General features: G+C 46.8%; 1 protein-coding gene across 1 annotated transcript in view; it reads left to right on the top strand.

The window, feature by feature from the left end:
- The window catches only part of LOC144610078 (annexin-B12-like), a 71,338-nt gene that overhangs the window by 18,613 nt on the left and 37,820 nt on the right, over window positions 1–14,905 (top strand). The window contains exons 2-4 of the mRNA XM_078428606.1: window positions 3,197–3,293; window positions 6,576–7,182; window positions 10,412–10,528. Of these exons, the coding sequence (XP_078284732.1) occupies window positions 3,249–3,293; window positions 6,576–7,182; window positions 10,412–10,528 (769 nt within the window). The 5' untranslated portion in view covers window positions 3,197–3,248. The remainder of the gene's footprint in view (window positions 1–3,196; window positions 3,294–6,575; window positions 7,183–10,411; window positions 10,529–14,905) is intronic.

The following is a 14,905-nucleotide window of genomic DNA, read 5'->3' as shown; positions in this document are numbered from 1 at the left end:
TTTTTACATTTTACCTAGTCAATTAACCTACAAACCTGTATGTCTTTGGAGTGTGGGAGGAAACCGAAGATCTCGGAGAAAACCCACGCAGGTCACGGGGAGAACGTACAAACTCCGTTCAGACGGCGCCCGTAGTCAGGATCGAACCTGAGTCTCCGGCGCTGCATTCGCTGTAAGGCAGCAACTCTACCGCTGCGCCACCGTGCCGCCCATGTTAATAGACAATAGACAATAGGTGCAGCAGGAGGCCATTCAGCCCTTCGAGCCAGCACCGCCATTCAATGTGATCATGGCTGATCATTCTCAATCAGTACCCCATTCCTGCCTTCTCCCCATATCCCCTGACTCCGCTATCCTTAAGAGCTCTATCTATCTCTCTCTTGAATGCATTCAGAGAATTGGCCTCCACTGCCTTCTGAGGCAGAGAATTCCACAGATTCACAACTCTCTGACTGAAAAAGTTTTTCCTCATCTCAGTTCTAAACGGCCTACCCCTTATTCTTAAACTGTGGCCCCTGGTTCTGGACTCCCCCAACATTGGGAACATGTTTCCTGCCTCTAACGTGTCCAACCCCTTAATAATCTTACAGGAAAATAACTGCAGATGCTGGTACAAATCGAAGGTATTTATTCACAAAATGCTGGAGTAACTCAGCGGGTCAGGCAGTATCTCAGGAGAGAAGGAATGGGTGACGTTTCGGGTCGAGACCCTTCTTCAGACCTTAATAACCTTGTACATTTCAATAAGATCCCCTCTCATCCTTCTAAATTCCAGTGTATACAAGCCTAGTCGCTCCAGTCTTTCAACATATGACAGTCCCGCCATTCCGGGAATTAACCTAGTAAACCTACGCTGCACTCCCTCAATAGCAAGAATATCCTTCCTCTCATCCTTCTGCTGCTGCTGCTGCTCCCCAGTCCCCAGTCCCAAATGGAAATGCTCGCCGCCCTCTAAACGCTCCCTTCTCCCCACACAAAGGTGTTCTTCTCTTCATCCATTACTCGCCCGCAGGTAAGCGTGTCTCCACCGCCCACGCTGAGGGGAGGAGCCACTCCAAGGTCATATTTTCATCCTGCTTTATTTACCGGCACTGAACAGAATAATCTAGAAGAGAGTGCAGGCATTAACTTTAGAGTTGTATCCTTGATGTTATGGCAAAAATCCATTTGACCTTTTTATATATTTTGACTTCCCACAAAGGGTTCTTCAGTTAGATTCTTGCTCGTCCATAGTTCTTGTCTTGGAAAAAAAATCTGTGGTGTTTAATTAGAATCCAAAATGGATGACTCCACATTCAATGCTGAACTCCATTGTCATCGTTTTCATCACTCCCAATTTGTTAATGCCGTTTCTCAAATTACTGTTGTGTGCTAACTAGTCAACGGAAAGACTATACATGATTATAGTCAAACCGTGTACAGCAGGGCTTCCCAATCTTTTTCGTCCCGTTCACCCCTTTGCACTTTTCAAAAGTAAATTTACCCCCACGCTGTCTTGTTCAGTAATTTGAGTTTACACTTCTACCATAATAAAGCAACCGACAAAGGGGAAATTTAAAAATACTGTTTTTAACATTATTATTTTAAGTTCAAATAACAATAATAATAGCGCACAACAATGTTATTTCACTTATTTATGAACAACTAATGATGAACAGGTACTGGTATACCAGAACCAAACACAGTCAGTCAACATGTACAGAATCAACAAATTTACCCCCTGGATTGGCAACATTTATCCTCTGGGGGTAAATTTACCCCAGGTTGGGAACCCTTGGTGTACAGGATAAAGGGAATAACGTTTAGTGCAAGGTATAACCCGCTTAAAGATAGTCCGAGGATCTTTAATGAGATCGATGGAAGGTTGGGACCACTCTCTAGTTGGTGATAGGATGGTTCAGTTGACTGATAACTGGGAAGAAACAGTCCCTGAATCTGGGTCGAGTGCAGAATCTAACGTTCAGAGCAAGGTAAATTCCGATTAGAGATAGTTCGATAGTCTCCAGTGGGGTAGATGGGAGGTGAGGGCCGCTCTCTAGTTGGTAAGAGGACAGGTTCAGTTATTCCAGCTGTGCCCTGATAATTTCCATTTGTTGTAAACTTGAAAACGCTGTTCCTGCACCTTGTCCACTCATCATTCCTTGTTTCTGTTCCTGGTTGAGTAATGACCTGATTTTTAGAATTTGCATTCTTCAGATCTCTACATGGTTTTGCCTTTCCCCAAATTTGGAAGGTTCTTTTTAGATTTAGATTTAGATTTAGAAATACAGCCCGGAAACAGGCCCTTCGGCCCACCGGGTTCGCGCCGCCCAGCGATCCCCGCACACTAACACTATCCTACACCCACTAGGGACAATGTTTACATTTGCCCAGCCAATTAACCTACATACCTGTACGTCTTTGGAGTGTGGGAGGAAACCAAAGATCTCGGAGAAAACCCACGCAGGTCACGGGTTGAGAACGTACAAACTCCGTACAGACAGCGCCTGTAGTCAGGATCGAACCTGAGTCTCCGGCGCTGCATTCGCTGTAAGGCAGCAACTCTACCGCTGCGCCACTAGGTCTACAGCCATCAGAGGCTGCATTAATATCACGTCACTGACCTCCATTGATCTGTTGCTGCTGCTCTTAAACTCCAATTACTTCCTTAAACTTCATTGACTTTCTACATCCTTCTCATTTAAGATGCTGCTTAGGGCGGCACAGTGTCGCAGCGGGTAGAGCAGCTGCCTCGCAGCACCAGAGACCCGGGTTCGATCCTGACCTCGGATGCTGCCTGTGTGGAGTTTGCACACTCTCCCTGTGACGGCATGGGTGTCCTGCTGCTCCGGTTTCCTCTCATATCCCAAAGACCGAATCGGCTCTATAAATTGCCCCTAGTGTGCAGGGAGTGGATGAGAAAGTGGGATAACATAGAACTAGTGCGATCGGGTGATCGCTGGTCATGCTGTAGCTCTAAACAGAAATAAGCTTTGTGTTATCTGCTCTATGTGGTACAATATTAAATCTTTAACAAAAATTAAAACGCAGAGGGAAATTGATAGCTTTTCGGCTCTATGGCCATCATGAATGGAATTCCTAAAAAGCAGCTGAGAATGTTTTACGGTGTAAAATGGTGTAAATAGTATTAATGCTACTATGAATGTAGGTTGTTGTTGTGGTGAATCTAAGTGACCAACTCCTGTTTGTGTTTCAGAAGCTGCAGAATATTCACTGAACATCTTTGGATTTTTGTCTAACCATCCAGAATGTCGTACCCTGGCTACCCCTCGTCCGGCTACCCAGCCTATCCTGTAAGTAACGTCATTAGTAGTTCTCCCATCGCTTAAAACATAATACTATCTTTAAGACATTAGACACAGTGAGAAGAGAGCCCTTTGGCGGTGTGGTCACGGAGTTAACTAAAAGGGAAGAGAGTTAAGAGTGCGATGAGGAAAGGCGTGTTAATGCAGTGCATGGTTGGAACAGGCTGCTTGTAGATGTGGGTGAGGCTGGTTCTGTGTGGTCTTGACAACGGAATTGGATAAATACAGTAAACCCTTGTTTTAACGGACTTTAGTTTAGAAATACAGCGCGGAAACAGGCCCTTCCACCCATGGAATCCGCGCCAACCAGCAATCACCCCATATACTAGCACTATCCTAGGGACAACTTACAATTTTACTGCAGTCAATTAACCTACAAACCTGCAAATCTTTGAGATGTGGGAAGAAACCGGAGCACCCGGACAAAACAAACGTCGTCACGGGGAGAACGTACAAACTCCCTGCAGTCAGCACCCGGAGTCAGGATCGAACCGGGGTCTCTGGCTCTGTAAGGCTGCAACTCTACCGCTGCGCCACCCTGCTTTTATCACGTTGATTGGTGTAATTAATCCTAAGGCATTTGAATAATTCGAATGATGTTTGATTCTGTAGCCTGTGACTTGTGATCAAATATGTTTTCTTCGATCTTTTCCTGCATTAATTTTTAGTTTTCAGAGATACAATAGACAATAGACAATAGGTGCAGGAGTAGGCCATTCAGCCCTTCGAGCCAGCACCGCCATTCAATGTGATCATGGCTGATCATTCTCAATCAGTACCCCGTTCCTGCTTTCTCCCCATACCCCCTGACTCCGCTATCCTTAAGAGCTCTATCTAGCTCTCTCTTGAATGTATTCAGAGAATTGGCCTCCACTGCCCTCTGAGGCAGAGAATTCCACAGATTCACAACTCTCTGACTAAAAATGTTTTTCCTCATCTCTGTTCTAAATGGCCTACCCCTTATTCTTAAACTGTGGCCCCTGGTTCTGGACTCCCCCAACATTGGGAACATGTTTCCTGCCTCTAACATGTCCAACCCCTTAATAGAGGATGAGGGGTGATCTTTTAGAGGTGTTTAAATCAAGAGAGGAATAGATCGGGTAGATGCACAGAATCTCTTGCCCAGAGTAGGGGAATCGTGGACCAGAGGACATGGGTTCAAGGTGAAGGCGAAAAGATTTAATAGGAATCTGAGGGGTACCTTTTTCACACAAAGGGTGGTGGGTGTATGGAACAAGCTGCCAGAGGAGGTAGTTGAGGCTGGATAAATCCTAATGTTTAAGAAACAGTTAGACAGGTACATGGATAGGACAGGTTTGGAGGGATATGGACCAAGAGCAGGCCGGTGGGACTAGTGAAGCTGGGACATATTGGCCGGTGTGGACAAGTTGGGCCAAAGGGCCTGTTTCCACACTGTATCACTCTATGACTCTATGACTCTATAATCTTATACGTTTCGATAAGATCCCCTCTCATCCTTCTAAATTCCAGTGTATACAAACTTAGTCGCTCCAGTCTTTCAACATATGACAGTCCCGCCATTCCGGGAATTAACTTAGTAAACCTACGCTGCACGCCCTCAATAGCAAGAATATCCTTCCTCAAATTTGGAGACCAAAACTGCACACAGTACTCCAGGTGCGGTCTCACTAGGGCCCTGTACAACTGCAGAACTAGGGCTCTTTGCTCCTATACTCAACTCCTCTTGTTATGAAGGCCAACATTCCATTGGCTTTCTTCACTGCCTGCTGTACCTGCATGCTTCCTTTCAGTGACTGATGCACTAAGACACCCAGATCACGTTGTACGTCCCCTTTTCCTAACTTGACACCATTCAAATAATAATCTGCCTTCCTATTCTTACCACCAAAGTGGATAACCTCACACTTATCTACATTAAACTGCATCTGCCATGAATCCGCCCACTCACACAACCTGTCCAAGTCACCCTGCAACCTCATAGCATCTTCCTCACAGTTCACACTGCCACCTAGCTTTGTATCATCGGCAAATTTGCTAATGGTACTTTTAATCCCTTCATCCAAGTCATTGATGTATATTGTAAATAGCTGCGGTCCCAACACCGAGCCTTGCGGTACCCCACTAGTCACTGCCTGCCATTCTGAAAGGGACCCATTTATCCCCACTCTTTGCTTTCTGTCTGTCAACCAACTTTCTATCCATGTCAGTACCCTACCTCCAATACCATGTGCTCTAATTTTGCCCACCAATCTCCTATGTGGGACCTTGTCGAAGACTTTCTGAAAGTCGAGGTACACCACATCCACCGGCTCTCCCCTGTCAATTTTCCTAGTTACATCCTCAAAAAATTCCAGTAGATTAGTCAAGCACGATTTCCCCTTCGTAAATCCATGCTGACTCGGAACGATCCTGTTACTGCGATCCAAATGCTCCGCAATTTCGTCTTTTATAATACATCTTGGAACCGAGCCTTTCGGCCCTCCGGGTCCACATTAACTGTCGGTCACCCAGTCTCCCGTGTTACTGTGATTTAGCTAGCTAGGCCTGTAGCCAATGTTGCGCTAGTCCCTGCCTCAACTACCTCCTCCAGCAGCTCGTTCCATACACCCACCACCCTTTGTGTGAAATAATTACTCCTCAGGTTCCTATTAAATCTTTCCTCCGCTCACCTTTAACCTATGTCCTCTGGTTCAAGATTCCCCTACTCTGGGCACCTCTGTGTTCCTCTCATGGATTTGTACACCTCTGTAAGATCACTCTTAAGATCACTCTTATCACCAAGGGCAGTCACGGTGGTGCAGCGGTAGAGTTGCTGCCTTACAGCCAATGCAGTGCCGGAGACCCGGGTTCGATCCCGACTAAGGGTGCTGTCTGTACAGAGTTTGTACGTTCTCCCCGTGACCTGTGTGGGTTTTCTCCGAGATCTTCGGTTTCCTCCCACACTCCAAAGACGTGCAGGTTTGTAGGTTAATTGGCTTGGTTAATGTAAAAATTGTCCCTAGTGGGTGTAGGATGGTGTTAGTGTGCGGGGATCGCTGGTCGGCGCGGAACCGGTGGGCCGAAGGGCCTGTTTCCGCGCTGTATCTCTAAACTAAATTAAACTAAACTAGAAATCACTCCTCATCCTCCCGCTCGGATTAAAGCCCTAGCCTGCTCAACCGCTCCCTATAGTTCGGGCCCTGTGGTGTTAGTTTAAAAAGTTATGTCTGTGGCCGCAACTTTGTGTAGATTGGAAAGAGTGCATTTTGGTGCAATTCTGATTATGGCTTTTTTTTCTTTGTATTTCAGCAAACAGACGGCCAGCCTGGGTATCCCCAAGCTGGTGGGCAGTACCCATACCCTGGTGGACCTGGTGGACCTGGTGGGGCCTACCCTGGTAGTGCTGGTGGTGTGGCCTACCCTGGCGGGCCCGGTGGGGCCTACCCAGCAGCAGGTGGTGGGGCCTACCCTGGCGGGCCCGGTGGGGCCTACCCAACACCAGGTGGTGGAGCCTACCCAACACCAGGTGGTGGGGCCTACCCAACACCAGGTGGTGGAGCCTACCCAACACCAGGTGGTGGAGCCTACCCAACACCAGGTGGTGGAGCCTACCCAACACCAGGTGGTGGAGCCTACCCAACACCAGGTGGTGGGGCCTACCCGGCAGGGGCCGCAGGGAGCTACCCCCAGGCACAGGGAGGGGGCTACCCTCAAGCCCCTGGTGCGGGTTACCCACAAGCACCAGCTGGGGGGTACCAACAGGCACAATCTGGAGGGTACCCACAGGCTCCAAGCTGGCCCGGACAGGGGGCCGGGGGGCCGTACCAAGCCGCATCTTCGGGGGGATACCCCGCACCCCCTGGTAACCAGCCGGCATATGGCGCCGGTGGGGCTGGATACCCCACCTGTCCTGCAGGTAAACTACACCCCTCCAACATTAACGAGATTTTACTGAGATTGTAAACTCCAGTACAGTGCGCGAATGAATTTATTCATGCATCTGGAAACCTATAACGTACAAATCCAATGTTTTTGTTCACAAAATGCTGGAGTGACTCAGCAGGTCAGGCAGCATCTCAGGAGAGAAGGAATGGGTGACGTTTCAGGTCGAGACCCTTCTTCAGACTGAAGAAGGGTCTCGACCCGAAACGTCACTCATTCCTTCTCTCCTGAGATGCTGCCTGACCTGCTGAGTTACTCCAGCATTTTGTGAATAAATACCTTCGATTTGTACCAGCATCTGCAGTTATTTTCTTAATCTAATGTTTTACTATTCCATCCGCTCACATAAGCTTTATTAACTTGCGCATGCACGCGTGTAACTTTGTGACTTTGTCAGCAGTGTATGTCGCAACTATTTACACACCTTGGGTATGCTAGCAAAGAATTTCACATGTGACAATAAAGTATTCCACATGTGCGTGAGTTTGTCCACGTTAAGAGAATGGATGAATGGCTCCATGTAGTTTTAGTTTTATTGACACCTGTACTGACCGATGTACAGTGAATAGATTTGTATTGCGAGTTATCCAGTCAAAATCGGATATTGCTATACATAAATACAAATCCAAGGTAGACACAAAATGCTGGAGTAACTCAGCGGGTCAGGCAGCATCTCGGGAGAGAAGGAATAGGTGACGTTTTGGGTCTCCTATAATAAATACAAATCCAACCCAACTCAAGTACAATAGGTAGGGCAACGGCAAATGTACAGAGTATAGAATATAGTTCTAAGCATTGTAGCGCATTATTTCCAGACACTAAGTCCAATGTCCGCAGTAGGGTAGAGGTGAATGGGACAGTACCCTAGCTTGTGGAAGAACTGTTCATAAGCCTGATAAGAGAGGGGAAGAAGTTGTTCCTGAGTCTGGTGGTGCGCACTTTCAAGCTTCTGTACCTTCTGCCTGATGGGAGCAGGGAGAGGAAAGAATGACCAGGGTAGGAAAGAACTTTGGTTATGGTGGCTTCTTTCCTGAGGCAGAGTGAAGTGTAGATGGGGTCGATGGTAGGAGTTCAGTCTGTGTGATGGACTGTGATATACACCAATCAGCCAAAACATTATGACCACTGACAGGTAAAGTGAATAACATTGATCATCTTGTTACAAGGATACCTGTCAAGGGGTGGGATATATTAGGCAGCAAGTGAACAGTCAGTTCTTGAGGTTGATGTGTTGGATGCAGTAGAAATGGGCAGGAGTTGAGACCTGAGCGATTTTGACAAGGGCCAAATTGTTCTGGCCAGACGATTGGGTCAGAGCACCTCTGAAACGGCAATGCTTGTGGGGTGCTCCCGGTCAGCAGTGGTGAGTACCTACCGACAATGGTCCGAGGAGGGACAAACCACAAACCGGCGACAAACCGGCGATGAGCCTTGGGCGCCCAAGGCTCATCGATGCGCGAGGGCAACGAAGGCTATCCCGTTTAGTCCACACTGACAGAAGGTCGACTGTGGTAAAAGTCACAGAAAACTTTAATGGTGGTCATGGGAGGAATGTGTCACAACACACAGTGCATCGCACCTTGCTGCATATGGGGCTGCACACGGAGGACCAACAGCATATTAAGCAGGTGGGCATAATGTTTTGGCTCATCAGGTCATAATGTTTTGGCTGATCGGTGTACAAGTGTAACTAAGTTACCTGTAGATTTACATTGGGGAAAGGTGTATGCTGAAGAATTGTGTGTGTATCTGATGAGAGAGAATGTGTCTGCTTGTTTATGTGAAAACATGAAGTAAAAGCATTTAGTTTACAGATACAGTGCGGAAACAGGACCTTTAGCCCACCAAGTCCCGGCCGACCAGCAAACACCGTACACTGCCTTATCCTACACACTAGGGACAATTTACATCGAAGCCAATTAACCTACAAACCTGTGCGTCTTTGGAGAATGGGAGGAAACCGGAGCACCCGGAGAAAAAAACTCACCCAGTCACAAACTCCGTACAGACAGCACTCATAGTCAGAATCAAACCCAGGTCTCTGGCGCTGTAAGGTAGCGACTCTCCCGCTGCGCCACCGTGCCGCCACAGATTTGTATTTGACTCTTTTGGGGAAACCCATGGGTATTACTGCCAGTAATTTCATTCTCAGGGAGCTGACAAATCAACAGAAGGTTCAAATCGATCTGCATTGCCGTACAGTGAAGACGTCTCGCTCGGGTGGGTACGGTAGCAGACTGTAACTCCATGACTAGATTAACTAAGAGGGAGGCAAGAAATGATGTGAATGTTAAAACTGAAGGTACATACAATATGCCAGAGTAACTCCAGGCAGCATCTCTGGACAGAAGGAATGGGTGACGTTTTGGGTCAAGATCCTTCATTAGACTGAGTCAGGGAAGAGGGAGACACAGAGATTAAGAAGGGTAAGTTGTGAAAATGAGACATCAAAGGGGACACGAAGATCAAGGAAAATGTAGAATATGTGATTGTTAGCTTGGGAAAGGTGACCAGGAAGCGTATAAAGCTAAAATTTAGTCAAGATGACAGTCAGACTGGCCGGAGAGGTTTGTGCTGGTTATGTGTAGGAGAGAACTGCAGATGCTGGATGAAATCAAAGGTAGACACAAAATGCTGGAGTAACTCAGCGGGTCAGGCAGCATCTCTGGAGAGAAGGAATGGGTGAGGTTTCAGGTCGACCCGAAACCTCACCCAGAGATGCTGACCTGTCCCGCTGAGTTAATCCAGTATTTTGTGTTTACCTTGTGCTGGTTATGAACAAAGATACTATCAGAGCAAGATAGACCACTCGACTCTAAAAACCGTAGTACGTCACGGTGCCATTTTAGTAGGCAGAAACTTGCAGAAACATTTAAAAAGAAAAATAACAAAAATCTGAATTGATAGATGTGACATATTTTGCATTTTTATGGCATCATCACACATACTGTTCCGCCAAAACACTGCGAGAGGCATAACGAACGGCGGGTTTTGCGTACTAAAATGGCTCCTTTGCGTACTACACTTCAGTATAGGCGATTTTGACGGAGTGGTTTATCTTGCTCCTCTAATATCTTTGGTTATGAATGGGGTGTTGTGACGAGGTCGGGGGAGTGCACATGTCGCGGTGAAGCATTGTTTCATTGACTGATGCTGAGACCTCTCTGTCTGTCTCTCTCTCTCTGTCTCTCTCTCTCTCGTAGGTCCAGGTGGTATGGCACCGGCCCCGGGCAGTGTTCCTGGCTACGGGGCTCCTGGTTACGGTGGATCCACTCAGCCCTCCGGCCAAACCTACTCCGGTGGCGGAGCCCCTCCCTCAGGTACAGTGATCAAAGAGTCATTGAGGCTGGGACTATCCCAACAGTTAAGAAACAGACAGGTAAATGGATAGGACAGGTTAGGAGCGATATTAACCAATCGCAGGCTGGTGCGCCTCGTGTATCTGGGACATGTTGGCCAGTGTGGGTAAGTTGGACCAAAGGGCCTATTTCCACGCTGTATCACTTGATGAGCAGTACGTCTAACCCAGACAACGTGGCAGCCGATCGTCATCGGAGGTTTTATACAAACTTAAGGGCCTGTCCCACTTTAGGCGATTTTAAGGTGACTGCCGGTGACTAGGCTGTCGCCGACAGTTCGCCGGGTGTCGCGGGTATGATCGTGAGGAGTCTCCCAAAAATCGTAGTGGATCTCGGCGCGTCGCTGAGAAATCAAACGGTTTGAAATTTCTCGGCGACAGCTGGCTTGTCGCCAGGTATCGTTGCTTATTGCGGGCGCTGTCGCATGCTGTCCCCGGGTTTGCTAGGTTCTCTTAGATGCATTTAGAAGCACATTATATTAAAATAAGTAAAGTCATTTCAAAATACCACAAAATGTGTGTGTTTAACCAATTTATTTACTGTCAGGACAATTGACAGGTAGATTGGAGGCGACAGTTTGACGGTCAGGTAAGCGTGGGAATTTTCACGATGTTTATGGCCATCAGCCATTACATTTAAAGTGGGGTCCAAACCCAGATATGCAACCCAGAAACCAGATATGCATCTCCCGTACATTTTCAAAGAATGCCAACACACTTTTCACAAAAATCCACTGAACCACTTTAAAAAAAAATTTTTTTAATACAGCTATTAGTAAACTGGAAGTAAATCCAGTTTATTCCTTGTTACAGTGAAGCTTGGTTTTTAAGTAACCCATACAAGTTGTTATAGTTCAAAACTCTCAAGTACTTACCGACTTGTCAGTGATTTCAGCGAAAATCAGGACGCCGGAGAAGCATTGACAGCGTGGGAATATTGCAATGTTTCAGAATACGGTGTAATCTCAACCTGACTCAGCATTGTCGTGGTCATTGTCGTGGTCATTGTTGTCGGGTAAAAGAAAATTTTGACGATCTACTACGACTTTGACAGTCGCCGACAGTCGCCAAAAAGATCGCCTAAGTGTGACAGGCCGTTTACACTCTTAAAATAAGTGGAGGAAGGAAGTGCAGATACTGGTTTAAATCGAAGATAGACACAAAATGTTGGAGTAACTCAGCAGGCCAGACAGCTTCTCTGGAGAGATTGACACATGTCAATAATAAGTAAAATAAGTAAAGTTCATCGGGTCGAGACCCTTCTTCATACAGATGGAGGTCTCCAGTCTGAAGAAGGGTCTCAACCCGAAACGTCACCCACTCCTTCTCTCCAGAGATGCTGCCTGTCCCGCTGAGTTACTCCAGCATTTTGTGTCTACTCTTAAAGAAGGTGGAATTTCTCCGTTTAGTTTACTTTAGTCTAGTTTTGTTTATTGACATGTGTACCGTGGTACAGTAAAAAGCTTTTTTGTTGCATGCGATCCAGTCAGCAGAATGACTGTACATGATTACAATCAAGCTTTTATTCACAAAGTGCTGGAGTAACTCAGCCGGTCGGGCAGCATCTCGGGAGAGAAGGAATGGGTGACGTTTCGGGTCGAGACCCTTCGGTTCGGACCCTATTACAATCAAGCTGTTCGCAGTGTACAGATACAGGATAAGGGAATAACATTTAGTGCAAGATAAAGTCCAATTAAATATAGTCAAGGTTTCTCGTAGTTCAGGCTAGATTTTTAAATGTTGTGGATTTGCTGGAATAGCTTGCAGTGGTTTGCAAATAAAACCTACTTATGAAGTCTGAAGGAGGGGGCAGGTCTGAAACGTCACCTATCCATGTTCTCCACGATGCTGCCTGACCCGCTGAGTTACCCCAGCACTCTGAAACGTCACCTATCCATGTTCTCCACGATGCTGCCTGACCCGCTGAGTTACCCCAGCACTCTGTGAAACGTCACCTATCCATGTTCTCCACGATGCTGCCTGACCCACTGAGTTACCCCAGCACTCTGTGAAACGTCACCTATCCATGTTCTCCACGATGCTGCCTGACCCGCTGAGTTACTCCAGCACTCTGTGAAACGTCACCTATCCATGTTCTCCAGAGATGCTGCCTGACCCGCTGAGTTACTCCAGCACTCTGTGAAACGTCACCTGTCCATGTTCTCCAGTGATGCTGCCTGACCCGCTGAGTTACTCCAGCACTTTGCGTCTTCCTACTTGGTTTATATTAGAATCAGGCCCATCGGCCCACCAAGTCTATGCCGACCAGCGATCGCCGCTCACTACTTCTATCCCACACAGACTAGGGACAATTTTTCATTTTACCAATCCATTTAACCTACAAACCTGTACATCTTTGGAGTGTGGGAGAAATCAGGAGCACCCGGAGAAAACCCATGCGATCACAGGGAGGAGGTACCCGGGTCTCTGGCGCTGTAAGGCAGCAGTTCTACCGCTGTGCCATCGTGCCGCCCAGCAGATGAATAAGTTCATTGGATTTGCCGGAGTAATTTGTATTTGCTTGTACAATTACAAGCAAATACAAATTACTCCGGCAAATCCAATTAGTTATCGAGGAAATCCAGGACCCAGTTATGAAGAGTCTGAAGAAGGGTCTTGACCTGAAACGTCACGTATCCATGTTAGAAAACATAGAAAATAGATGCAGGTAGAGGAGGCCATTTGGCCCTTTGAGCCAGCACCGCCATTCATTATGATCATGGCTGATCATCCACAATCAGTAACCCGTGCCTGCCTTCTCCCCATATCCTTTGATTCCACTAGCCCCGAGAGCTCTATCTAACTCTTTTAAATTCATTCAGTGATTTGGCCTCCGCTGCCTTCTGTGGCAGAGAATTGCACAAATTCACAACTCGCTAGGTGAAAAGGTTTCTTCTCACCTCAGTTTTAAATGACCTCCCCTTTATTCTTAGACTGTCGCCCCTGGTTCTGGACTCCCCCAACATTGGGAACATTTTTCCTGCATCTAGCTTGTCCAGTCCTTTTATAATTTTATATGTCTCTATAAGATCCCCTCTCATCCTTCTAAACTCCAGTGAATAAAAGCCCAGTCTTTCCGATCTTTCCTCATATGACAGTCCCGCCATCCCGGAGATTAACCTTGTGAACCTACGCTGCACTGCCTCAATAACCAGGATGTCCTTCCTCAAATTAGGAGACCAAAACTGCACACAATTCTCCAGATATGGACTCACCAGGGCCCTTTACAACTGCAGAAGGACCTCTTTACTCCGAAACTCAAATCCTCTCGTTATGAAGGCCAACTTCATAACGTTAGCTTTCTTCACTGCCTGCTGTACCTGCATGCTTACTTTCAGTGACTGGTGTACAAGGTCTCGTTGCACTTCCCCCTTACCTAATCTGACACCATTGAGATAATAATCGGCCTCCTTGTTTTTGCCGCCAAAGTGGATAACCTCACATTTGTCTACATTATACTGCATCTGCCACGCATCTGCCCACTTACTCAACCTGTCCAAGTCACCCTGCAACCTCCTAACATCCTCTTTGCAGTTCACACTGCCACCCAGCTTTGTGTCATCTGCAAACTTGCTCGTGTTACTTCTAATTCTATCATCCCAATCATTAATATATATTGTAAATAGTTGCAGCCCCAACACCGAGCCTTGCGGCACTCCACTCTCCACTGCCTGCCATTCTGAAACGCACCCGTTTATTCCTACTCTTTGCTTCCTGCCAACCAATTCTCTATCCATGTCAATACCCTACCCCCAATACTATGTGCTCTAATTTTGCTCACCAACTCCCGTGTGGGACCTTATCAAAGGCTTTCTGAAAGTCTCGATACACTACATCCACTGGCTCTCCTTCATCCATTTTATTTTCATATCCTCAAAAAATTCCAGAAGATTAGTCAAGCAGGATTTCCCCATCATAAATCTATGCTGACTTGGACCAATCCTTTTACTGCTATCCAAATGTGCCTTTATTACCTCTTTAATTATTGACTCCAGCATCTTCCCCACCACCGATGTCAGGCTAACTGGTCTGTAATTCCCCGTTTTCTCTCTCGCTCCTTTCTTGAAAAGTGGGATAACATTAGCTCCCTTCCAATCCACAGGAACTGATCCTGAATCTATAGAACATTGGAAAATGATTACCAATGCGTCCACTATTTCTCGAGCCACCTCCCTGAGTACCCTGGAATGCAGACCATCAGGCCCTGGGGATTTATCAGCCTTCAGTCCCATCAGTCTACCCAATACTATTTCTCGCTTAATGCAAATTTCTTTCAGTTCCTCTGTCTCCCTAGATCCTCTGTCCTCTAGTACATCTAGGAGATTGTTTGTGTCTTCCT

Source organism: Rhinoraja longicauda, chromosome 35 (assembly GCF_053455715.1).
Source record: "Rhinoraja longicauda isolate Sanriku21f chromosome 35, sRhiLon1.1, whole genome shotgun sequence".
Taxonomy (NCBI): domain Eukaryota; kingdom Metazoa; phylum Chordata; class Chondrichthyes; order Rajiformes; family Arhynchobatidae; genus Rhinoraja; species Rhinoraja longicauda.
Note: the sequence above shows the minus strand (reverse complement) of the source record. Positions and strands in the feature narration are given on the sequence as shown.